The sequence below is a fragment of the Pteropus vampyrus genome, unplaced genomic scaffold, assembly GCF_000151845.1.
Source record: "Pteropus vampyrus isolate Shadow unplaced genomic scaffold, Pvam_2.0 Scaffold170, whole genome shotgun sequence".
Classification (NCBI taxonomy): domain Eukaryota; kingdom Metazoa; phylum Chordata; class Mammalia; order Chiroptera; family Pteropodidae; genus Pteropus; species Pteropus vampyrus.
In genome coordinates, this window is record NW_011888951.1 from 2,898,038 (window position 1) to 2,924,994 (window position 26,957).

Sequence of the window (26,957 nt, forward strand, 5' to 3'; positions counted from 1 at the left end):
AGAGCGGATAAAAATTATTTTACAGAAGATTATTTTATTAATAAGCATGCTTTGGGTCGTAAGTGGCAGAAAATACTTCCGAGACAAGCTTAAAACACTATAGGAATTTTACTGTTCACACAAGTTTTACTGTTTCTTGGTGCTCCCAGTACTGTGACTTAGTTTCTCTGCTTTCCAGATCGAGATGCTGTGGTTTATTGACATTATCCTCCAACCAGCTTCTCTTGGGATGATAGAGTGGCTTCTACTAGTTAGCAGGGGCACATGCTTCCTTATTTATGTATAGAGAACAAGAGGCTGTTTTTCCCCCAATCATTAAACAAAAGTTCTAGGCCTCTGTCTAATTAAACCAACTTGTGTTACATGCCTATCTCGGAGTCAGTCACTGTGGCACTACGGCTAGGGAGATGAGATCATGCTGATCAGTTCAAGCTTCCATAGCCCACCTTGGAGTGGGTTTAACCATGATAACAACCATGAGAGCAAACGGTGACATAGGCCTACTGTGTGTCTGTCATATGTACTATTCTAGATACTTTAAATATGGTATATGAATCCATTTCAACTTTATAAACTGTGGCACAAAGTATATGACTTAGACAAGGTCACAGCTAGTAAATGGCAAAACCAGGATTCAAAACTAGTTGATCGGGCCCCAGAATCTACACTTTTATCTGCTATGTGATACTGTTTCTCCTTCTCAAGCCCTATAGGTAGATATGGAAATATGGAATCTATTATAGGGAGAGGGAAAGAGGGAATGAATAACAGGTGTTATGGACTGGATGTTTGTGTCCCCCACCACCAAATTCATATGTTGAAGCTCTAACCTCCAGTGTGGCTTTATTTGGAAATGGGACCTCTAAGGAAGTAATTAAAGTTAATTGAGGTCATAAGGGTAGGGCCATGATCAGATAGGATTAGTCTTCGTAAGAAGAGACACCAGAGCAAATTAGTTCTTTCTCCTGCTCCCTCTCCCTCTCCCCACTCCGTCTTTTTCCTTCTCTCCCTTTCCCTCCCAGTCTTCTTTCCCCTACCCGCCTCCCCCACCCCTACCGTGCACTGAGGAAAGGCCGTATGAGGGGCATAGTAAGAAGGTCTGCAAGCCGAGAAAAGAGCTCTCACCTGAAACCAAATCAGCAGGAGCCTGATCTTAGACTTCTGGCCTCCAGAACTGTGAGACAATAAATCTCTGTTGTTTAAGCCACCCAGTTTGTGGTATTCTGTGATGGCAGCCCAAGCCGACCAGTAAACTAGGAAAGTAATCAGCTGCATTGACTCTGAATCCCTTAATGATGTGGAACAATGCCTGGGCCAGCACTGCCCTCCAAGTCAGAGAGAGCTGGGCTTGCACCTTGACTCCACCGTTTACCAGCAGCGTGATCTTGGGAAAGTCACTATTCCTCTGCAAAATGGCGTTAGCAATACTGGCACGGAAAAAGCCTAGTACTGGGCGGGACACTAACGGGCACTCCATGAACTTTGGTATTCATGATACATTACTAAATGAAAAAAGCAGAGTACAAGAAAATAACTATCATCTTGCTTTTTTGTCAGAAATATATAGGGATGTGGAAGGAAATACCACAGAGATTTATGTGTTATCATGTCTGCTGTGGCCCTCTCCAGTTGGTGGCCTTATAGGTGATATCTATTTTCCATTGTTGTCTAGGTACATTTTCTACTTTTTCATACAATAAATATGTGCTAACTTTGTAGCAATAAGATAGTCTGAGGGAAAACTCAGTCCATGTATATGTTTACATACGTGCATGCCTGCACCTACATGCGTAACCAGCTTTGGGCTGCTCACTTCCTGGCCCCGGACTGGGACAGAGCCAAGGGCTCGCTCTGGTTTCTTTGCGGCGCCATCCTGAGGTGAGCCTGCTCAGGTTTTACTGGCTTGAATCCCTGTAAATCTAGCTTAGCTTTAAAGCAGAATTTATGGAGTTTTTGTGATCTGGGATAAGAGACGACGGGTGGCCATAAACCTGGCATGAGGCCTCAAGCATCAGGCTCTGTAGCTCCGTAGGCCCTGCCAAACTTATAGCCGCCTCCTCCCCCGACAATGGCGATGAACTCCTCCCCCACCCACCACCACCAGGGTGGCTCCAGACCGAGTGAGCAGGCCTCAGTAGCCCATCTCACCAGGCTGTGGAGACTAGAGAAAAAGCCCAGTCGTCTGCCTTTCCGCTTCTCTCAGAAAGCCTCCACTCCCTGCTGTTGCCAAGCCTTTGGGTTTGGTGAGGAGGGAGGAGAGGGGATGATGAGGCAGTGTGGAGAGGCAGAGGGGCCCTGGAGTGTGGATACAGTGTAGGCTTGGCTTCAGCCGTGTGTGTCCTTAGGGAGCCGCTCACCCTTCCTGGGCCTGAGAAGTAGAGCCCTTTGTCTACCACTCACTGAGATCTCTAGGGCCCCTCCTGCTGCCCTGCCTGGTACTCTAACTGCTCAGAGGGGAAGGCCAAAGAGGCTCAGAGAGGGCTGAGGCCCTCCTCTGCACTAACTGAGCCTGCGTAGAGGCCAGGCTCAGACTCAAGACTCTGTTTGCCCAAGGCTGCCCTCTGTGCTCACTGCCTAGGAAAGCAGGCCCCCATTCCTAGAGACACAGATCATCCAGGGACGCTGTGCTCATGTCTCTCCTGCCTGTCAAGAAAGCAAAACAAAGAACTTTTACTAAAATGCTTACTCTGTGCTAGGTACCATGCCTTTACATGTATTATCTCATTTAATTCTCACAGGCACCCCCCTATAACAGGGATTCTTGTCCCCACTTTACAGATGAAGAAACTAAGGCTCAGAAAAGGAAGTTACTCATCTAGGGTCAAACAGGCAGAAAGTTGATGCTGGAGCCAGGGCTTCAACCTAGGTGTGTGTGTGACAAAGCGTGTTCCATTTTCCTAAGTCAGTGTCTGGCATATAGTAGGCATGAACGTGAACTTGGGACAGTCCTTTCAGCCACTCGCCTTCCCAGGGTTTCCAAGCACCTCCTGTGGGTCTAACTGTGTGCTAGGAATGAGGAAAGTTTCACCAGTGAGGCCCAGGTGTCTAGAGAACTTGCTCATTGAGCAACTGGGATAAGCCTCTCCCTCATCTGGACCCGTGTTTTCTGTATGCCAAGTAAAATGGACAAAATCATGTCTCAGGATGCTCTGACATTCAGCAGCTCTGGGGCTCTATGACCCTTGTCTCAAAGGACTTCACAGATTCACGGGGGAGGCAGGACTTTAACTGCACTTAAAAACATCCAGGTACCAGTACAGAGTGTTGTAATCCTGACTTTGTGGTGATGTTATGGAGACTTAGAGATCAAACATGTTGAGTATTTGGCATGTGCTGGGTGCGTAGAAAGAAGGTGTACCTTGAATGGCAGCTGTTCACAGGGACTGCTGTGAGCTGAGGTAAGAGAGCTCAGGGAGGGCAGGAGAGACCAGGGAACAGTCCAAAAAGGGATGCACTTCTGCTGAGCTCTGAGAGCCCAGAGGGGTTTGGGAGGTGTCAGGCCACCCTGACTGGATGGGTGAGGATGTGTGCAACATAGCAGCAAAGCATCTTGGGATCGTGAGGTAACAAAGCCCAGGTGGAGAGGTAAGCCTAGGTCGTGAGGGCTCCCTGAGCCAGGTTCAGACACTTCCATTTATTGAATGCCCGCCAGGGGCCAGCCCTGAATTCAATATTTCATTGGTTTTCATGCCATCCACTGCACCCTATAAAATTCTCCCCATTTTACAGATGCAGGAAAGTTTCTAACTGCAAAGCCCTATCTCTAACTCCTGCACTAACTCAGGGATTGGCAAATTACAGTTCAAGAGCCAGTGAGCTGTTTTTCTAAATAAAGATTTATTGGAACATAGCCCCACTCATTTGTTGACTCATTATTTTGGCTGCTTTTCACAGTCCAAGTTGAGTAGTTGTGACAGTAGACTGTATGGCCCGCAAAGCCTAAAATATTTGCTGTCATGCCCTTCATGTACAAGGTTTGCTGACAAGATGGCTGAGTCAGGAGATCCAGTGTAAGTCTGAGCCCTTCATTTGCTGGATGACTTTGGGCAAATTGCTTGCCCTCCTTCGTCCTATCCCTGAGCCTACCCAACCCTACCCCTGAGGGTTGTAGTGAAACTCATAGGTGATGGCTGTGAAATGTTTTGTAGATCGAAAGTGTGGTACCCTGTCACCAGTCTGGTGGCTGGTGGGCACTAAAAGTCTGCTCTGCCTCATCCATGAACGAGGAACAGCCATTGTGTAGGCAGTCCTAGACCTAGCTGCTGGCTGCTCCTGGGACTGCAAGGAGACGGCATCTGGGCCTGAGATGCTGAATGCATCATTGTCTCTCTCATGCAGACTTGGCAGGTTTTATCGTACATTAAAATTCCTGTGGGGAGTCACCTTATATGTGGTACCGCTTTATAGCCAAGTCATTACGGTAATTTGCAAAGCTCTGTGGCGTGTAACTGGAGACATTTGCTTCAGATTTGCTGGCTGTGACCTCATTCAGGCTGCCTGGTCCTGCATTTGGTGACCCCCTGAGCCTTGGGAGCTTGTCCTTTTGAGTATGGTCTCAGGGTCATCCAGACCTGACCTTCCTGGGGATAGAACGCTTCTCATACAGAGAGCCTTGCCTCCCAGCTCCATCCTGAGCTCGAGGATAAATGGAATAAATAATTATTCTTATTATCATCATCACTTTTCGAGTGCTCGCTATCAGCCCGGCACCATGCCAAAGGCATTGTGTTCATATTTCACTTAATTATCACTATAACCTTGTGAGGTTGGTGTTAGCACCAGTTTACAGATGAGAAAACTGAGAATTGAAAAGGAAACTAAACCAAACACTAACTTAGCCTTGGGGGGTACCATTCCAGGCTCTGCTGTGGATTTGCTGTGTGACGAAGGCAGGTCCTTTCCCTCTCTGAGCCTCAATTTCTTTATCTATTAATAAAATAGGTGGTCAGTCAGTCCCAGCACTGACATTCTAGTTTTTCTCACTAACTTGTAAAAATGAACTCTTCACCCTCCAAGCCTCCAAAGAAGTTTCATTTACATGGGGAAAGCCAGGTCCAGGGTCTGGTCTCTTGTGGCACAGAGGGAGACAGGGCTACTGGGTGCAGCCCTTTCCCAGGGAACCCCCAGCCTTCCTCAGGGCAGTGTGGCTGATGTGCCCCTCTCACTCCCTTGCCTCCCCTGAGAAAGACTCCATCCTTATTCCCTGGAGATGAAGAATGAGCAGGGGTGGGTCATTCTCTGGAGATGGAGAATGAGCAGGGGTGGGGACAGAGAGGCAAGATGCCAATAGGCAGAAGGGCAGTGGGAGTTCTCCTGGCTGACTCGGGTGCCTAGGGGGTGGGCAGCGGTGACAGTACCCATGTCTTTTCGGTGGTGGCAGCATCTCTAGGACATATATTACAGTCTCTGGTTTAATTTTCAGCCTTTGAGAAAGCAGGTGGCCCAAGGCAGGGTCTGGCATAGGCCTTGGGAGGCCTGGGTTCAGGCCTCGACTATGCCAGCCATTGGCACGTGACCTTGGACAGCTACTTGTCAGCTCTTGTGCTTATGTCCCTCTGCAAGGTGGGGAGGCCAGTGCTTTCATCCAGGATCTGTAAGAGTTACACAAGACAAGGTTTGAATGGGCTCGGAGCCCTGAGCAGTGCCAAACTGTGATCCGAGGGGCTTCTTTTTTCCTCCCTTCCAGAGCTGGCTTGCTTATTTATTATAAGAAAACCTCTTACTGTATCTAGCAGAGAAGCCAACAGGTCCCAGCTGTTCATCAAGTAATGACCATCACTTTTCTCATCTCAGCTTGGCCCCTGACTCCCTGTGTTCCTTTGGATAAACCAGTAAACTTTCCTATGCCATCACATGCTTGTCTGTCTGTGGATGGAGTGGTCTTACTACCTGGCAAAGTTTAAGAGTCGTTGTAATGGTTGCACTTTGACTTCCCTAAAGGCCTCCAACATGAACTTCATTGGAGTCACAGGTGGGGATGCTTGTTCGAGGGCGCCCAGTTGTCCATCATTTGACTGAGAGGCAGCAGAACCGAACTTGAGCTTTAATATCTGAGAGATCTGGGTTCAACCACCTCTTATAGACCCCAGAGCCCAGTTGAAGGCCCCTAATCTTTCTAAACCTCAACTTTTCTCATTTGGAAATGGCCCTGCCTCACAGGAATGGACACTTGAAAGGACCGAATTGCCTGGCGCCTATGAAGGGCTGGATGAATAAAAGCTTTATAAATGCTGGGCTCCCTGGCGCCTTTCCGGGGGCCCACCGTCTGTCGCACCACACAGCCCCCTAAGTGAAGGAGGGGTGAGTGACCCAGAGGTCCCTAACAAGCCCGGCAGGTTCTTGAAGGAAGCTCAGAACCACCTCCCTGACCCAAAGACTCTGGGAGAAAGACCCTGGCAGAACAGCCCGTGTGATGATTAAGCTCTCTCTGCTCCAAATGCTATTAATGGTCATAAAATGATCCACAGTTTTCTGAGGCCCAGTCCCAGGATTTGCCTCAATGGGACAATAAAATCGCATGCAGAAATGATTTGGAAAAGGCATAGACCGCCAAGCAGAGACAGAGTTAAACGAGCAGCAGCCTGCTCTCATTAACTCAGGCCATTCACATTTGTTACCAGGGATTTCTTTTTAATTAAAAAACAACCAAGTTATTAAAAAATAAGCTTGTGAAGGGCTGGCCGAGCAGCAGCCAAAGCGAGCGGGAGCCGGAGCAAGTGTTTCTCACAGCAGGACACGGGCCCAGGCTCCGCCCAGGAAGGTGACACAGAGGGCGGCTTCTGAGCAAATGTTCATCCAAGCCCTCTTGAGCAGGCTTGCCTGTGGCTGGGAACCTGGAGGCTTGTCTGAATCCCTCACCTACCCTGGGACCTTGAGCGTGTTGCATTCTTGTCTACAAACTGTAAAGTGCTTGGCAGGTGAATGTGTGGTGCCTATCCAGAGCACATGACGAATTAGCTTGGAGTGTTTGGCTTTGGGAGTGGGCTAGAATTTGGGTGGGGTTGGATTTTTGGCCAAGAGGCCGCTTTTTATTACACAGTGATTATAATGTGGGGTTTTGGTCTGGCAGACATGAGCCGGAGATCCAGTCCAAACTCTTTGTAGTCATGTGATCTTAGGCAAGTAATTTAACCTCTCCAAGCCTCTGTTTTCTCCTCTGTACAATGGGGGTAATAATACTCATACCGCCCTCAGAGGTAGTGGGGAAGCTCCACTGAGACGGTGGACCTGCACCTAGGGCCTGCGCATACTCCCCAGCGAGTGATGCTTCTGCCATTCTCCTTGTCCTTACATTAGGGGCTGATGGTGTTCTGGCATCTGTTCTTTCCTCATCTTAATGGTTTATCTTGCTTAGTGTTGACAGTACCTGGGCAATACTTGGGGCTGATAATAATGTTTTATTACCTCTCCGGGGTACTTTATGCTTTTCAAAGTGCTATTTGACAGTAAGAAGTTTCTGCTCCTGGCGCACCTACTAGGTGTCAACACTGTGCTGGGGGCTCTGCACCTCAGCTCTGAAAACCTAACGGCATCTCTGGACAACTGGGGTGGCTGTCTCCATTTTACATCGGGTCTGAGGATCAGCCTCAGGAAGGGACTTGTCTGAGACACAGGCTTGGTTGGGGCTCACTTCAAAGTTCATAGAGCCCCAAAGCCCATGCGTGTTCTTTCCTTCTTAGCATAACCCTGTCAGGTGACGGGGCAGAAAGCCTAAGCCTAAGAGTTTCCAGATTAACATCCCCACATTATAGATGAGAAAACTGAGGTCCAGGGAGGGGAAGTAATATAACAACCACGCCTAACATTTTTGTCGGCTCTAGATCACCAGCCCCAGCACGTGGCCACACACCCTGTTAGGTGAACACTAGGTGATCAACGTGAGGATTATAGATCTTGAGCTCCCAGAGACATGAGCTTGTCTAATTCTCCAGTGTTTCGTGAGCCTAGAATTGTGCCTGGTTACGGACTCTGCTGGTGATTTATGGGAATTAAATGAAGTATCCTGGTGCCTTGAATGCAGCAGCAGTTTAGTTAGTGTTGGCTCAAGGGTGCTCTGTCCCATGCTGTACCCAATGACTGCCTCCCTGCACCCCTCTGAAGTCTGTCTCCACTCACTTTGTCTCCTCTTCTTGTTTTTCTCTGCCTAGTGAATGGGAGCTACGGCCACTGCACCCCAGGCTCGGAGAAGAGCCTGCTAGACTTGGACCTTGCTGAGGGCCCTGGCACCGCCTGCCGCCAGAGCTTGTTTCTCCCTGCGGGAACCCCACCACCCCGGGGCCACCCCTCAGCCTGCGAGAGGCTGCTCCATTTCCCCCATCCTAGCAGGTATGTGCTCTGTCCTCACTATCAGCTGCTTTCTGTGGATACTCCTTCGAGGCCAAGGACCAAGGGCCTCCAGACCTCACCTAGTCTGCCTGGATCGTGGGATATACAGGGAAACTGAGGCCTAGGATTGCCAGGGACCAGCCAGAGCCCAGTAGCACAATGATGGCTTCCTGGTCTAGGCCCCACATCTCTGACATTGCAGGGTCTTATGAGAGACAAAGATGGTTTTATTGAGGTGCACTTCCTCATTGCAGAGGCTGGGGTGGCTTTTCACGGAGAATCAATCATTTCAGAAGAAGATTCTGGAGTCGGTTGGGGAAGGAAAACTCAGCTCAGGGTTAATAGTGTCAAACCCTGGACTACTCATAGATCAGGGGCCATCTCCTGCCCCAGGAAGCCATTGCCTTATGGAACTCTGCCAGGTAACAATCATTCAGTCAATGCTTGTATATTTCCAGTGATGTTCGCCTCTGACCAAATGTTGCATATTGGGCTGAATTCTGCTTCCTGCAGCTTCTCCTGTCGTCTGGTTTGCGGACAGGTGGAAGTCAACCACAGACAGGCCTCTCTGCCCACCCGCTTGGCCCAAGTGTTCTCTCCACTGATTGGAGCTGCTGACCTGAGGCCAGTTCAGAGATCAGAGACTATAAAAGCTGGCCCAGTTGCCTGTTTGCAGTTCATTCCTTCACCAGCCATTTATCAAGTGCTTACTGTATGCCAGGCACCGTGGGTTGCTGGGGGTGTCTTGGCAAAGGGAGCAGAGATCCTCCCAATGGAGCTGACTTTCTAGTGGGAGCCACACAATAAGAGATAATACCAAATAGCAGGCTGCTTATTCTTCTCACATGGAACCATTTTTCTTTGAGAATTTAGATTCCCAGTGGCCTTCTTTGATGTTAGTGAGGCTTCTGATTTATAGGAGTGTATTAGTCTGCTCAGGCTGCCATAACAAAACACCACAGATTGGGTGGCTTAAACGACAGACATTTATTTCTCACAGTTCTTTAGGCTGGAAGTCCAAGATCAAGATGTCAGCAGGTTTGGGGCTTCCCGAGGCCTCTTTTCTTGGCTTTCAGACGGCCTCCTTCTTATTGTGTTCTCACATGGCTTTTTCTCTGTGAACACACCCCTGATGTCTCTTCCTGTTGGATTAGGGCTCCACCCATATGACCTCATTTAACCCTAATTACCTCCCTGAAGGCCCTCTCCCGAAATACAGTCACATTAGGGGTCAGAGCTTATGAATTTTAAGGGGACGTAAATTCAGTACATAACAATGAGCAGGCATCTTTTAGACTTCGAACTATGCATTGTTTGACAATAGTCAAATGCATTTATCTGCTTGATTATTCACTGAGGCTCCCCGGCAGTATCGTTTCTTCAGTGAAATTCTGTCTATCTCAGGGTAGGAGCTATGCTAATCTAGGGAAAGCTAAGCAAATAATTTCTTTCTTTTCTTTTCTTTTCTTTTTTTTTTGATAGAGATGATCAGAAATACCATTTTGTCATTTTGAATATCATTTTGACAATTTAGGGCACAGAAGAATCTGTACCCAGAACTCTACACCAGCATCAATCTATATTGCTGCCACCTCTGCCACTGAAGTAGTTGAATTTGGTCAGGCACTTTCAGACTCCCTCATTTTCCTAAAGAAAAAGAGGGCCCAGCCTCCCTCCCACACCCAATTGAATCCCATCTCTTCGCCCTCCCACTAGATTGCCTTGTGTTTGCGGCCCCTCCTCTCTGTTCTTGCTGTCCCTCCTGATCTCTGACATCTTGATCCACTTCCTGGGTGTGGGAGAGAGGCTGGGCCCTCTTTTTCTTTAGGAAAATGAGGGAGTCTGAAAGTGCCTGACCAAATTCAACTACTTCAGTGGCAGAGGTGGCAGCAGCCAGCCTCCTTGCCTCCAGCCCAGGTTTCTGATACTTATAAAATAGCTCGCACTTTCTGAGTGACTGCTGCCTGAACACATGCTCTCATTTAGTCCGCACAGTCCCAGGAGGCCCAGGTCCTACTGCTGATAAGCAATAATCTTAGTGTTCTTACTACATGCCACACTGGGCCAAACACTTTTTGTGTGTTAGCTTGCTTAACCCACAACCACTATGGATGGGGAAACTGAGGCCAGAGAGGCTACAAAAGTAGCCTGAGGTCACCCAGCAAGTGTGAGGAGTTTTAAGGAACTTCAGGAATATCCTGATTTTGTCATTTCTGTGCTTAAAATGATTGCCCACCACTGGCCATGGTCAGCAGAATCTGTTGTGAAGTATAGTATAAGTTCTAGCTCCATCACTAGCTCTCTGGGTGAGATGCTGACCCTCTCCAGGCCTCGTTTCCTTACCAAAAATGAGGAAAAAAAACCACAGTGTGTGCAGACCCCCAATGGTGCCAGGAGCTGCCCCTGCCTGCCCACCACGCCAGCTTCTTGTCCTTGTTCTGAATGAGCCACACATTCCACATCTTCATGTCTCAGCCTTCCTGCTCTCTTGTTTGCCACAACTCTACCCACCCCTCAGCAGAGTTTAAGCGTTCCCTCAGGAGCTGGCCCTCAGTTTCCCTATTAGAAGGGGAGCTTCTCAAGGCTGGGGACCTGGGCTTTGAACTGTCTTGAGTCCCCAGCAGCACCCAGCAGAGTGAAAAGCCTGTGGAGTAAACTCGCTGACCCTCGGTCCAGGCCACAGCCCCTGGACTGACTCACCCACAGCGAGTCAGCAGTGGATGTGTAGACCCCATGAGGTCCGAGATCACCCTCCTGTCCCTTTGAGTCTCTGCTGGTGAAATATGGATTTTCCCAATTTTAGCGGCTCGCTTCCAGGGTCCAGGATGACAGACAGGCAGAAGCACTTTTGAGTCCTTGAGACTCAGAACATTGAGGCTGCTAGGAAACATAATGGTCATGAAATTAGATCGTTTTACAAATGAGGAAGCTGGGGCCCTGGGCAGTAGAGTGTTGTAGGAAAATCCAGGCTCTGATTCAAACAGATCCAGATTCAAATTCCTGCTTTATCACTGACTCTCTCTGATGCTTGGGCAAGTTGCTTCGGTTTTCATAAGTGTAAAACAGATGGTGGCCTCTCCCTTGAAGAATTTGGTCATGTGTTCAGCAGATACCAGACATTATTCTCCTGTGTTAAGATTGCACGAGACAGCCTTTGGGAAAGTGTCTAAGCACATGGGGCTGCTCCAGGTTTGTTTGCTCTGTTTGAAGACCCTTGTTCACAATTTCTAGAGGTGTGGTGGGAGTCGCCTGGGATGCACAGGGCTCAGCAGCAGAGCAAGGGCAAGTGGGGGCTGCTTCAGCTAACATTTGGAGTCATGAGACACCAAGACTAGAGCCTCCTCCCCACCTGATGTCACTCAAGGTTTTGCTGTTGATTATTCAGGTGACTCAGTTGCAGAATGCTACAGCTGTTTTCTTCTGGTGGGGGTTGCTTTAACCTGGCACTGTTTTTAAAAGGATTGCTTGAAACGGAGCCTTGCCTGGCTGCCCTTCCCTGCCCATGCCCACCTCTGCCAGGCCCAGGATCACAACCATGCAAAGAGCAGCTGTGTATTTATTTATTTTTTTAAGCTCCACAAAATCACAACTTGTATATCATATCTTCAAGCTACTCGGAGCTTTTTGCTGCCCAGTGATCGCAACCCTGGGGCGGGGGTTATGTGTTTGCTGTCTACCTCAGAATCCCAAGTTCCTTCTGCTGCTGCCCACTATCCGCACTCTGGGCAGCAGAGTTCCTAGGAGGGAAGAGAGATCTCTGGTGAGCTAGGTGGAGAATTATTCAAGTGTAGATGAGAAACAAGTAGAAGAGCCCCACCCGCAAGCCTTTACCCAGGTAGGGCTTCAGGTCAGTTCTCCATAGGAGAAAGACACACAGACAGGAGAAGGGGAGCCTGGATTCTGGTCCCAGCCCTGTCACTGCTTGCTGCTAGTGACCGTGGGCAAGCCCTTTGCACTCTTGAATCCTTTCCTGTCCCAGGTAGTGATGGAGTTGGTGGTGATGCTCTAAGGGCTCTGGGCTCTGACTTTCCTTCTCTGTCCCTTCTCTTCCCGTCCATCTGTGACTGGAGCTGGGTAATGCCACAGCTGCACAGCCAGAGAGGAAGGGGCTGCAGGAAGTAACACTGGGAAAAAGAGGGACAGATGATGACCCCACAGCCCCACAGGCCTGGCTGCAGGGAGCCTTGAGGACAGTGGCAGTGATGATGGCACTATTTGCCCTGCCATCCTCTTTCCAGATGGGTGTCATGGTATCTGTCCTCTCACTTGATCCTGGCAGCCACCCTCTGAGGTAGAGAGCACTGGTCCTTGTTTCACAGGTGAGGAAAGCAAGGCTCACATGGGGTATCTTAGTTAGAGTTTAGGCATATAAGCAGGCTTCCTGTTCTGCCCAGCCAGCCAGTAGGAGCTTCTCTGACCCAAGGCTCAGCATCGGCTTACTGGCCTCTCTCCTTCCTCCGGTAACCAGCTGGCCCTGATGTCTCTACCTGCACTTACTTGTCTCAAATTTCAGAGATACCCTCTCTAGAAATGCATGTACCACACGCGTGATGAAGACACCACCTCAGTGAGCCCAGCTCTGCTCATCACACCATCACACCATTCTCCCCCACACGAGAAGAACCATATTCTGATATTGGGGTGAGGAGAGAGGCCCAGAACACCTTGTTCAGGTGTGCCCAGCTGGGAGTAGCTGCACCTTGCCTAGAAACCAGGTTCCCTACCTCCACGTGCTACCCTGCCTGGCCTGCCTGCCCATGGCTTCTCTCCAAAGTTGTGTCTCATGCAGTCGTGGTGTCTGGACTTGAAATTCTGAGATATCTACCCACCCAAGAAGCTTTCCTTCAGTTATTCCTAGGATGCACCCCTCATCATGACTGACGTTCACAGTGGAAAAGACAAATTGTTTGGGGCAAAACGTCACACAATTAACATTTTTAGAGATTGTGAATTAATAAATTAATAAATTAATAAATCTTTATTAATAAATTAATAAAGATTTAAGAGACAAGTAAGCAAAATTTAAAACAAACTGGACCTGGGTGTCCCTCAGAATGTCAGCCTTGGCTTTCTTCCTCCAGAATGTACTAGAAGGTCAGGAGCAGGGGATCAGGGCAGACCCCGGGGGGGCCTCAGAGGCAGGACGAGATGGCATCCAGGGCTGGAGGGGGTGGGCTGGACTTGGTAAAAGGATGAAACGGTGCTTCCTCCAGCATTCTCCTCTTCAGACCTCCTGCCTCTTTTGAACCTCTCCCCAGCCCCTTTTTCCTCCACATTCTTCCTTGCTGACCAGACAACCAGTCTCTGCCTCTCCCCTGCCCGCTTCTCTCTCCGCTTCCAGCCTCGGCCTTTCTCTTCTTTCCTGAGCCTCCCTGGCCCTCAGTCCTCAGGTCCCCTATCATTCCCTGCCTGGGCCTCCCCACTGTGGAGTGCCCGCCTTCTCATGAACTCTCTGGCCACTGTCTTTCAGGTCACCCCGACCCCAGGCCACATATATGAATGGCGGCCTCCCGGCCACACAGCATATCAAACAGGAGTCCCTGCCCGGCTACCGAGCCATGATGGAAGCTCGATCACCCCTGTCTGCTCACTGCCGGGCCGCACCAGCCACGGGCCTGCACACAGACCTGGATCTCCCAGGCCGAGGCCTTGCCAACCCCACACCTTCCTGCTACCTTCTGGGTAGCGAACCCAGTACCAGCCTGGGCCCTCCACCTGAGGCCCACCTCCCTGAGGGTGGCCCGAAGCGCTGCTGCCTCTTGGGCCTGCCCCCCACCTCTTCAGCCTCCTCCTCAGCCTGTGCCTCCTCCGACATCACCTCCATTATCCGCTCCTCCCAGACAGCTCTGGTCACCTGCATAAATGGACTCCGGAGCCCCCCTCTGTCAGGAGACCTGGGGGGCCCTCCCAAGCGGCCCCGGGCCAGCCCTGCTACCACTGAGAGCCATGAAGGCAGTTTGCAATTTGAATCCTGCCGGAAGGCGGGCTTCCTGAAGCAGGAGCCTGCGGATGAGTTCTCAGAACTCTTTGGGCCTCATCAGCAGGGTCTGCCACCTCCCTATCCCTTGTCTCAGTTGCCACCAGGACCAGGCCTTGGAGGCCTGGGGCTGGGCCTGGCAGGGAGAGTGGTGGCTGGGCGGCAGGCATGTCGTTGGGTGGACTGCTGTGCAGCATATGAGCAGCAGGAGGAGCTGGTGCGGCACATCGAGAAGAGCCACATTGACCAGCGCAAGGGTGAGGACTTCACCTGCTTCTGGGCAGGCTGCGTGCGACGCTACAAGCCCTTCAATGCCCGCTACAAGCTGCTTATCCACATGAGGGTGCACTCAGGAGAGAAACCCAACAAGTGCATGGTGAGTTCTCACAGCCACAAGGGCACAGCTGGCTGACCAGCAAAGCAGCATCCTCTTACTACCTGGAGAGGCCTACCTGGGCCTCTTTACCTGGGGGCCACCTGAGGTGTCCTATGGTTGAGGAGGGAAGGACCAGTGCTATGGATGTGGCCACTGATCAAGATGGTCAGTGCCCCTGTCACTGGGAACCTTGGCAAAGGGCCCCTTGTATTCTCCAGGTGTCCCATCTCCCACCCCAAGGCGTACTACATGGCCTGGTGTCACACACACTCGTTCAAGTGGTGACACAAGTGCTCTGAAGTCAAAGCAGGCTTGGCTAGCTTTCTTTCTTCTATGCACATGCTCAGTGTCCCACCTGATGATGGACAAATGAGTTGTAGGGAGCATGCTGTCCTGCTGGGCGTTCACCTGGTGTCCTTCCCACGGAGGCTCCCTGGGCCTCCTGGAGCATCCCACAGACTTGAGCACTGGGTCCTCAACAGGCATCCAGCTTGGCTCCCTTGAGCAGGCTTTGGGGTATGGCCAGGGGTTAACAGATAAGGCCCTGGATAGCGCCTTCATTGTTCTGGCTGGGGTTGAGACTAAGGCTTCCAGGGAGACACACACATACACATTTACTGCAGGCACTGGGGGCTCCGGCCCCTCTGACTGATCATTTCTGCTTACACTGTGGCGAAAATCCTTATCAGAGACTGGGAATGTAGGCTTAGTCCCTGATATCCTCAGCTGAACCACCATGCCTATACCTGAGGCCTGGCCAGCTCACCAAAAGAGGTACTTGCCTGGAGTGGAAGGGCTGGAAGAGCCACCAAGACTCAACTCAGTCTTACCAGCTGTTGGGACATTGGTGAGGCAGAGGAAGGAAGCAGTATATCTGGTTTGCAGGGTCAGAGTCATAGCCAAGGTCTAGTTCCTCCACGTTTGTGTGCTGTCACTGTCACTAGGCCCTGCTTCAAGGAGCGCTGTCTGGGAAGGGGTGCAGCGGGAACAGGGGGCACACATCTGTCTCTGCTCAAAGCCCAGGGCAGCATTTGTAGGGACCAGGGAGGAAGCAGGAAGCACTGGCAACTGGCAACATAAACTCCATCCTGCTGGGACCAGATATTCACCCTTTGGTTCCCATTTCCTTATATTGCTGTGAGCTGGGTATCCATTGGCCCAGCTCTTTCAGCGTCAAGGAGGCTGGGTTTTGAGAATGAGAAAGAATTCACTTTATAGACAAAATGAGGGGAAGTGAACAAACAGCCTCTGCAAAAGACCGGAAGTAAAAGGGAACCTGTGGTTGGCTTGCTGATGTCGCCAGGAGAGGCTGGAGTGAGCAGACTGAGAATCTGAGTTTATTATGGGCCTTTGGCCCAAGAATATACTAGAAGAAGAGATGATGGCCGGGCCACTCACTGAGGATGCCCCAGTTCACTTGGGATGTTGTGACATATGGCTTGCAGAAAAGCATATTCCTGCCTGGAAAGGAGATGACCAATAGTCGTCACAGGCCAGAGCTGCTGGAAGACAGAGGGGCCCTGTCTCTCTCTGAGATCCTGTACCTGACAGCTGCTGAGCTACAGTTATCCTTTCTGTCTTCTCTCCTGTGGGTAAGATCCCACAGGTGTCTATGGTGGCCTACATGGAGGCTACATGACCTGAACCCCAGTGTGGTGTGGTTAGTGGCCTTCTCACACTACAGCCTTCCATATGGAATCATAGTATCCAGGAGTTTCTGCGTTGGACATTAGGGCCCTTGGAGATGATTGAGGTCTTCACTGCCCATTTTCCAGTAGGTAAATGGAGGACTAGCAAGTGGGTCGAAGAAACCCAGATTGCTCGGTGTAGTCTCAGGATCTCTCTCTAGGGTTCTTTCTCCTGGGCCAGCCTGCCAGGATCTTACTTGATTCAGTGGTCACTGGCTTACACCTGGCTTATGCCTGGTTCTGAGTACTCAGACGAGAACCTGCCAAGGTCCTTGCCCTGGGAGTACTCACGGTCAGGGATGGGCGGGAAGTGGATGTGGAGATCAATGACAGGTTCTGGGATGGCATTTGCATAGTTTCAGAGAAGAAAGGCCCAGAAAGGCTTCAAGGAGGAGGTGATATTAAAGCTGTGTCTGTACTCACCCGTGGTTGCATTTAATGTTCACAAGAGTCTTGTAAAACCCACAATTTTGACAGATGAAGAAACAAAAGTTCAATGAGGGTCCTGCTGGCCTTCCACATGCTACTTATAAGAACAGTTCATCTTGCCTCATCGGGGATTTGGGATTATAGTGATGATACCGGCACGCAGCTTCTGGGTATGGACCGTATGCAGGACCTAGTCTAAGCAATAATTCCATGTGATCCTCACAACTACCCTATGGGATAGCTCCCGTTAACCCCCATTTTACAGAGGAGGGAACTGAGGCTGAAAGATGTTGCATAATTTGCCCCAGGTCACACAGCTAGTTAGAAATGAACAATAGCAACAACAAGAATCATAAAGGCTAGGATGATAGTGATAATAATAACAACAATAAATAAAAACAACTTGCCCCAGATTACACAGTTGGTAACCATTGGAGTGAAATCTGAACCCACATCTTCCTAAACTGTGATGCTCTTGTTTGTGTAGATCTTCTCTTGTTCAGCTGATTATTCTCCGGGGTCCTAGGGCCAGCCCTGCTGGGTGCCACTGGAGATGGTAGCAGAGGTCTCCTCTGAGCTCCTCCGACTTGCCATGGGAGTGCTCTCCCTTCCTGAGATGCTGGTGCAGTAGGCAACCCCCGGAAAGGGGCAGGATCCAGCCCCCACCCAGATAAATAAAATCACCCGTCCCTGTAAAATTATTAATTTCTCATGACAGGCTTCTGCTACCATGTGCTGTAATAGACAAAGGAATTTTGGACTGGGAGCCTCTGGAGAACAGGAAATAGATGAGACACTTTGATTGAAGAGTAAATGGCCCACTAAAATAGCAGTTAATCCTTTTATTATCTTTCCAGCAGCCGTTTCCACAGTTCTTTCATGAGGTAAGCCTTCCCCACCCCATCCAACTGTAACACTCCCATCCTTGCAGCTGGTTTACATTTAACCTAAGCGTGGAGCCTGTGCTCCCACACCAGGCTGGCCTCGGGGTGTCTCACGGAGCCCAGCTCCCCTCTGCTCAGGCTTATTAGTCCTCAGACTGAACCTGGGACCAGGACTCACCTCACCGGCCCCTGGGGTAGACCACACCATCCGTCTTCCACCCTGCCCTCTCCCCGACGTCCATGCTGTCCAGAGGAAGCACCCTAATCTCATTGCAATATCCTGTTATGTTTCTTACATTGTCCGAGTTGTCTTAGCCTTATTAAATTTGAGGTTTCATCTGCATTACCATAGCAAGGTTACGTCCAACCCAAATACTGCTGCGACGCCTCGAAGACGTTAACTTTGAGAAGATTAATTTCTTGCTTTCTTAGGTTGGCTGTCCCAGACGGTTGGAATTCTGATTGTCTGAGACTGCAGAAATGAGCAGTCTGCGTAGTTTGCTTTTCTCCGCATCAGGAAAAAGGCAGAGTGAAAAGGAAACTTCTCATAACGTTGAGTTTTATAGGAAATAATAATGACAGCAGTCCCTGACTTTTGTGAAGAGCTTTACCAAAGCTATAGGTACAGCATGGAAAGTGTGTGTAGACAGGTGAAAAGCCTCGATGTGGAGTGACATGGACCTGGGTCCCTGCCTGGCCCTGCCACTTACCAGCTGTATGACCTCAGGCAGATGACTTGGCCTTTCTGTACTGAAGCACACTTGGTTGTAAAATGGGTCGATAATAGCACCTGCCTTTTAGGATTATAGTTATTGGGGTTAAAAGAAATGACGTAGGGAAGCGCTTAGTTAATTCTTGCCTTCCCCCAGCACACTCTTTCATGCTGATCATCTCAGGAGATCCATACAGTAGCCCTAGGAGTTAAGACAAGATCATTTGTGGCTTTTTTACAAATGAGGCATCTGAGGCTCAAAAGAGCCGGTCAGTGATGGAGCTGGGCTTGAGGTCAGCTAATTCTAGCAGCCTTCGCTGTTGATGATGTGGACAGGGCTGTCATACGAGCTGGTGGCCTTGTTGTCAGGTGTCTGCCAGTGAAACAGAATGCCTGCTATGCACCAGACAATGTCTGTCTAGGGTGGCTGGAGCTGGAAGGGGGCACTGGGGCAGAGGTACAGGGAGAAGGCTCTGGTCTGTACCCTCCCAGTCCTGATGGGCAGCTAGAGCCTCAGGGCTGGGCTTCCATCTTTCCTGGGTTCCTCTGGCAGCTATAGCCACACTGGCCACTGGTCCCCATCCCTCTCTGCTATTTGCCAATCTGTTTTGGGCGTCATTGGACCTGCGACCAGGTAAATGCATTCGACCAAAAGCCAAGAATTATCAATTGGCCTTAATCAGCCAAAGAACTCAGAACACCAGCCCCACTGGCTGGACCTCCTGGGAAGGCCTTGCTTACCTCCCAGGAGGCCAGCCCGGGCCAAACTCATTCTCATCTTCCATAATTCTGGGGCTTCTGGCTTCCTTTTTTTTTTGCTTTTCCCTGGCCCTCTGCTCCTTCTGAGAAACAAAACCTTGGGTATTGTGAGGGTTGGGGAAGGAAAGAGTTTCTCTTTATTGAGATTTGGAGATTCATATATCCTGGCTCAGTGTTGGATAATCCCTATTGCATCTTCAGAACAAAACTGGTGAAAACTCGGAGGCCCAGGGAGTCTAAATCACTTCTCAAGGTCATGCTGGCAGTCTAGGATCATATCTCATGGGAAGTTCTGAGAGAGAAAAGAACAAATATATTCTGAGACATGCTATGCCCAGCCATGGGTTACCATGGCCATTTTACAGAAGAAGAAGCTGACATTCGCAGATGAAATGGCCTGTTCTGTATGACCTGGCTCAGCTGCCTGGACCATTCCACGGGCCGGCTGCCTTCTACCTACTCATCTTTGCCTAGTCTCTTCTTTTAGTAGAGTCCTCTGTGCTTTTTGAATCATAGCCAGTGGAGTCCCTGGGCATTGCTCCTTCCCCACTGCCCATGGCCTGAGACCGGCCTTGTGGGCTGGGCATGTTTCTAGAACAGCAGCCACCACCCCTGACTCACCTCAACATCTCAGGCTCAATCCTGGGAATTATCCAGGAGCCTGCACTATCTCAGCAGGCAGGTCTGCCAGGCCATCTTCATCATGTACTGAGAGGGGCTGGGAGGACAGACCCTGAGAGGGTGATGCAGGGCCTGAGAGTGCACAGCAAATGGGCTTCAGGGGTCAGGGAGTTTCCTGAAGGGGCTGCTAACCAATAGTTGGCAAAGGTGAGACTGTGGGAGAGTGACCCTCAGATTAGGGAAGAATCCTGCTGAAACACTTACCTCGCCTGAGGAGCAGGCTGCCATGTATGCAGGGCCTTGTGCTGGGATGTGGGGTTCCAGAGAGGAGAAGATGCGATGTGAGACTTCTGGCACTGTGGGAAAGATGCTGTCCTTGAATCTTGTGATATTATTGCTGGATGGTGGAGGGAGGGAGGGGAGCCAGGAGTTGAGGATTTGAGGCCTGGCTGCCTAACCTTGTCCAAGTCGGTCAAGGGGGATGGGAACATTATTGAAATACTTGTTGGGTGTTTTTCATTTTATATAGGGCTTTCCCACATGCATGATATCAGCCCTCAGAACATTCCTGGAGACTGGGATTATTATCTCCATTTTACAGATGGGGAAAGGGCTATCTAATTCATTCCCAAGTTCAGGCCCCAAGTGCATCGTGGGTCAGATTTGAAACCAGGTCTCAGCCTGACCTCAAAGACTGTGTACCCGCCATGACCCCAAGCCACTTTTCAGGCAGAGAATCATTAGTCTGCTTACAAATATTGAGAGAATATCCATATCTGAAATTCATTCAGCAAGCCATCACTGAGCACCTCCTGTGTGACAGGCCCTGATGGCCATGGGGTCACAGAAGGGAATCAAAGCCAGCCTGGCTGGCCTCAAGGAGCCCTCAGTCAAGCAGGGAAACTGATAGACAGTTGCATTTAACTAGTCTTCCCAAGCCAGGGCCCCAGTCACCTTGAGAGCCTGTTGCCAGTCCCTTACCCTGCTGACACGATGGTCTTTTGTTCTATCTTGGAGGAGAGAGCACTCATAGAATAAGGAGTAAGACATTTTACCTTTAAAATAAAAAAGTCGCCTGAAAACAAGTTTCCTTTCTGGAAGCTGGGGAAATTAAAAAGCTCCAATTTAAAACTCCTGCCCTCAGGAATCCTGCTGTAACTGAGTGTGGAGAGGCCAAGCTGGTCTCCACTAGCTCAGTTCACCATGTCTACACACTTTGGAAATGGGTGCCTGAGCCTGCCTCATTCCAGAGTGGAAGGGTCTGGATAGGAACACCTTTCTGGGCAAAGGCAGCCTTCAGCTCGGCATCCAGATGTGCCTCATTAATGACTCCTTTGGGGTAGCCCCTGGAATCACACCAGTTCTTATGTCTACTCATTATTAGACAGGGAAGCCGAAGCCCAGAGAGGGGGTTCTGTGGCCTGGTGTCACCCAGAGAGTTAACAGTAGCCCTGGGATGCCTGCTTTATTTCTCCCTGCTGTGAGGCTTCCTCTCTTCCCAAACTGGTAGAGAGTTTTTGCACATTCCAGATTCTTTCACTCCTCTCGGCCTTGGCTTTTGCTGGTTCCTCCATCTGGAATGCCTTTTCCAGCCCAGCAAATTCCTAACCATCCTTCACAACACAGTCTAGTGTCCCCCTCTCCCCACCACCCTTTCTCTGTGCCTCCTGCTCTCCCAGCACATGTTGTCCCACGTATAACACTGTTTCCTGGTGTGGCTGAGCATCTTTGGGACCACATGCCCCTTGATGTCTGGCCTGGCTTTGGAGGGAGAGGAGCTGAGCTTGCTCCCTACTACAGAAGCTCTGCCCTGGTGGCCATCCAACTTCTCTACTCCAAGGCTATGTGAGGATTGCCTAGACACTGTCCTCCAGGGACCTTAAAGATGGTCACATTCACCCTCTAATATGGTGCTTGAGGTTTTTCTGCAAGATAACCTTAACTTGAAACCTGGCTTTGCTACCTACCAGCCTGTGATTATATGCCTTCTGCAAGCCTGTTTTCTTACCTATAAAGTGGAGGGAATGGGACTGTAGTCAGGCTTTCATGAGATACTATACACGCAGTGCTTGGCACACAGTAAGTGTACAACACATGGATCTGACTGTTCTGGGAAGTTTGCATTAGGAGAAGAGAGAAGGGAGAGTCTAAAATGGATAGTGGCCATGCGGTCTTCAGTGTCCCCAAATGAAAAAAAAAAAGGCTCTCGTAAGTCCCTGCTCTGCCATGGACAGGCTCTGTGATCTTGGATGGACTCGGCTGTGCGGAGCCTCAGTTTTCTGTGCTGTGAAATGGGATAATGCCTAGCATTCTTTGTTCAGCGAGGGCCCAACAGATTCGAATGCCCTTTCCTGTCCTGTAGCCAGGGTTCCAGCTCCACAAATCTGGGCTTATGCCGGGATGCCATCTCCTCTACCCTACTTTTTAAAAGTCAAATGTAGGGGCTTGCTGAAGCTCCAGCCTTGCGATTGGTCAGAGCCTCGAAGCTCCCTCTTGTCACTGTGCAGAGGAGAAAACTGAGGCCCCAGGAGGAAATGACATGTCTGGAGGATGGCAGAGGAACTGGAGACACGTGGAGTTGGACACTCGTCCCAGCTCTGCTGCTCACTAGCTGTGCAACTTTGGACAAGTCACTTCACCCCTGAATCTCAGTGTCTGCGTCTATAAAATGAGGCTTGTGAGTCTCACCCCAGAAGAGTCTCTTGGAGGGGTGGAGACACCGAGCTCCGCAAACTACAGAGTGCTCCGCGGAGGGGATCAAGTTGAGTTCTTGACTCCCACTCCAGTGCTCCTGCCTGTAGCTGGGTCTCAGAGTACACAGTCACCCTCACAGGCATGTTCCTCCCAGATAGGTTTCCCATCAGGCATGTGACTTGTTAGCCATATGCTCCCCAAATGCAGTTTTTGGCCTTTAGGCCTCTCTCCACAGCTCTCTTGCGTTTCCTCCTTCCCTGCCCCATGGCCCACTCCTACCCCATTTCCCACCCCCTCACCTTTCCTTCCACCTCTCACCCAACTCTATTCCCTTTCAGCTCCCCACCCCCACCCCTACCTCATTTCCATCCCTGACCCCTCCCTCACTTTCTTATTTAAATTCTAAGCCAGGAATTGGTGAGCCAGGGTGGACCAAAGGCTAAGTGCATAGGATAATGCTTGGGTCCAAATCCCAGCTTTGCTCCTCAACCAGCTGTGAGATCTCAAACAAGTCACATGGCCTCTCCGAGCCTCAGTGTCCTGCGTTGGGGGAGAGTGTTGTGAGAATTCAATGAGATCATGTACATGGAGCACTTACCTCAGGCCTGGCAAATTCTTGGTGCTTGAAAACAGAAGCCCTGTTCTTTCTTTTTCCTTTCTTCTTCTTTTTTTTTTTCCCTTTCCTTTTTTTTTTTTTCTTTTTGAGTCATCAAACCCGAGTTCTCACAGAGATGAGAAATCCTGAGAGTACCACACTTGAGGAATGCTGGCCAAGTTTGTAAATTCAACACTGCTTTATGGAATATGAAAAAAATTAAAGATAAAAAAAAACACACAACCCTCTGAATTGAATTTAAAATAATAGAAGGCGGGGGAAAGCTTTTGAATTAAATGTAAATGGAATTGAAATGATTCTCTTACTGGAATGAGAAAGTCAGATAAAATCAACAGTGACTCTAAGAAAGCGTCTAGACCATGTTTTCTAAGAGGAACGTCCTGGAAATTGTCAACTTCATGATTGAGCATTAATAGGCTCTGTCTCCGCTGATAGCAGATGGGTTAGCTACGCTGACTTTGTGTGCCTCATTTGGACTGCTGCAGCAACAGACCTTAGCGTCCTGTCTTCATCTGTTAAGTGTGTGATGGGTTGCATAACACCTATGGCCTTGTCACCTCAGAGGTTCCAACACCCAGGATGCTCAGGAGTCCTTACCTGTGCCCCTGCCTCAGGAGAGGGCTGTAGGCTCAGCTGTATTGTCTCCACTTGCCATCTTTTCAACACAGCTTTGTTGATACCCACACTGTACCAAGTTTGACTCTAGAAGCAGGGGGTACAGCATCAAATGAGGATGATGACAAGGAGGCCACAGAGGCACAGAGGAAGGAGCAGACTTGCACAGGATGTTACAGAGCTGGGATTTGAGGGGAACATAGGAACTTTTCAGGTGCAGACCAGGATGAAAGGAATTTGAAAGAAAGAGAACAGCATATGCAAAAGTTTTGAGATGTGACAATCTTGACCCTCGGGGTGAATGTAGGTGTCCTCTTGTGCTTGGAGTACCTTACATGCATGGGAGCTGGGAGCAGAAATGGCCGTTGGAATTAGACCTTAAAGGGCCTCAAAGTCCAGTATGAGGAGCTTGGACTCTACCCTGAGGGCAGTGGAGAAAGTGTCAGAAGAGTTCTGAGCAAGAGAGTGACATGATCAGCATTAACATTTAGAATGTTGGTCATGGAGTGGGTACATTGGAGGGGGAGCGACAATAGGCAGATGAGGACACAGAGGCCCGTCTTCCTCAGGTCCACCAGAGAATCCTGGGTCAGCCGTGCCCCTAGACAGTAGTGCTTGGCTGTCAGCCAGGGCCTGGGCACCTCGGGCCAGGCCGGTTCAGCCCAGTGGGCTGCACCAGAGTACAGTGTCTGCACCCGGTTGGGTAACAAAGCCCAGTCCCATTTGGAAACAGCGTCCAGCACATTTACCAGTGGGAAATGGAAAAGGCATTTCCCATAATGTAGCTCCGTAAAGTTTGCACAACTGTTCTTTGTTTTCCATCCATCCCCACAATAAATCTTCCTCCACTGCCAGGACTGGGGCCAGCACAGTCTGTAAGTGATTACAGCACTGACTTGTGCAGCGCTGCCTCCTCCTCGTTCTTCTGACGTGGCTAATGATAAAACGAGAGTCCATCACCGAGACTTCATGGCCTTGAAAGTGGTGATTTCTAGAGGGCTGGGAGGTGGCCGCCTGAAGGAGCGCAACCTGCTCTTGCCCCATCCACATACCACCCCCAGCTTCCCTTAAGTCTGCGTGTTGGGGGCATAAGCCTCAGAGGGCTACTGGTACAGCGTTGCTAGGTTGTGCATTTCTTGCCGATGGGACAATGGGACTGATTGGAGGTCTCTGCAGGACCGCGCATTTCTGGGGGCAAGACTGGGAGGTCTCTGCTGGATGTGGAGCAAGGCAAGCACCCAGTGAGTGTTTAACTGATGAACCATCCACCAGCCTCTTTTATCAGAGCCAAAATGCATAGGATTTTCAAGCTGAGAGTAACAACTGCACCTTCCCAGACATGGCCCGGCTGTGGGTAAGGACCCAGGATGCAGAATTTTGATGGGCGGTTCCAGGAATGCACAAGGAAGTGGCAAGATCCCTGTTTTACAGTGGGGTCACTGAAATCTAGAGTGGAAGCTACCTGACTAGGTGTCACATCTAGGACTCTACATCTTGTTTCTGCTCCATAATCTTCCCACTGCCCGAAGTTGCCTTCTGCACCTTCATTTAACCACGAGTCTGTGCTTTTTTGGCCTATGGGGTCATTTCTGAGCAGGTATAGTTGCCAATTGGAAGTCAAGAGAGTTTGGCCCCAGGAAAAGAAATAAGTCTGCTGTGCTTCATACTTCCTCAAGATTCCCTCCTCTCCCCACCACCGCTCCCCCACCTTCCCCACCCTCCTCACCCCGACTGCTAGCTCCTATCCCTTCTCTCCAGGTATCCAGGACAGTAGGAGTTGATTCATCGAGGCCACAAGTTCTAATGCCTATGTTTGCACGTTTGTTTATTGCCAATGTGGAAACTGATGTGCATAGAGAGGATTTGGCTCACGGACAATCACAGAGCGAAAGTGATCTAGAGAACTAAGCTCAGTCCCTTGCCTCCCAGCCCAGTGCCCTTTCCACTAGCAGAGCCACCATCTGTCAAATACCTACTGTGTGCTAGGCCAATGCTTCCATTTGTACCATCACTTCCTCCCATATTCCGAAGGACACTGGCTGATATTGGGTTTACACCAGGGAAGAACTTTTCAAGGAATCTCATCTGATATTGCTCCCAACCCCTGCAGTGCCCTTTGACAGATGGGGTTCCAAGGCCCCGGGCGGGATGATCTGTTGGAGGTCATGCAGCATGAGATGGCTGATGACTTGTGCAGTCCACGCGTGTCAGAATCACCTTCCCTCCTGGCAGAGTCTATTACATGAAGCATTGCCCAGCAGGCTCCAGGGACTTTTAACCAGCAGTGAGTCTCAAACATCACACCTCCTTACGTGCATGAAAAAAGCATGGTGATGAATTCCTGTGCAAGGGCGTACACAGGCATGCACCAACACTTGAGTTTTCACATCCCCTGCCCCTTACTGTCTTCCTGCACACAGAGCCACCTGGCCTTGGGGCCTCAGTTTTGTCATGGGTGTGATGAGGATTTCGATTAGGATTTTGAAAGCCCTAAAGTCTCATGACCCTGATTCAGTCAGTCTTGGTAGAGAGCATGAGCCAGGGGTTCAGAGCTCAGTTTCTTCCCCAGCTCTGCACTCGAACTACTTTGTTGTTTTGGGAAAGTCACCAGACCCTTTTGGGGCCTCAGTTTTCTCATTTGTAAAATGGAAGGTTTGGACTCCAGAATTCCTAAGATCCTTTGAACCTAAATGTACAGACACCCATAGTTATCTTTCCATACTCCTAGTTTGGCCCAGGAAAGGAGGAGGAGATGGAGGACGGGAAAGGGATGGGTGCGAGACCCACGCTGAGCCCTCTGACCTCAGTTTCTTCCACACTCTCGCTCTGCTCCAGCCTCCGATTCCAAGCTGTTCCTCAAACATGCTAAGTTGTTCACACCTCAGGCTCTTTGTATGGCCATTCTCTCTGCTCAGAATGCTCTTGCCCCAGCCCCCACCTCCATTCACTCATGCCCATAGAGGCTTTCATGGAAGTCCATGCCACCTCCTCCAGGAAGCCTTCCTTGACTACCTGTCTAAAGTAGCACACTTGGCCACTTTCTGCTCCTTTCTGCTCCTTATACTACCTGATGTGTTTGTCTATTATGATGTGTTCCCTCCACTCAAACATAAGCTCCATGAAGTTTAGGTCTTTTTAGAGTTATTTCCCTGCTGCACCTCCAATGCCTAGAACAGTTCTTGGCACAGAGTAATATGATCAACAAGTATTTGCTAAATGAATGTGATTGAATGGAAAAGGGGAGAGTCTGGCTCAGTGGGG

The 26,957-nt window shown here is 49.9% G+C and overlaps 1 protein-coding gene across 1 annotated transcript in view; it reads left to right on the plus strand.

Moving 5' to 3' along the window:
• The window catches only part of GLIS1 (GLIS family zinc finger 1), a 221,096-nt gene that overhangs the window by 125,389 nt on the left and 68,750 nt on the right, over positions 1 to 26,957 (plus strand). The window contains exons 3-4 of the mRNA XM_011370518.2: positions 8,148 to 8,325; positions 13,796 to 14,678. Coding sequence (XP_011368820.1) covers positions 8,148 to 8,325; positions 13,796 to 14,678 — 1,061 coding nt within the window. The remainder of the gene's footprint in view (positions 1 to 8,147; positions 8,326 to 13,795; positions 14,679 to 26,957) is intronic.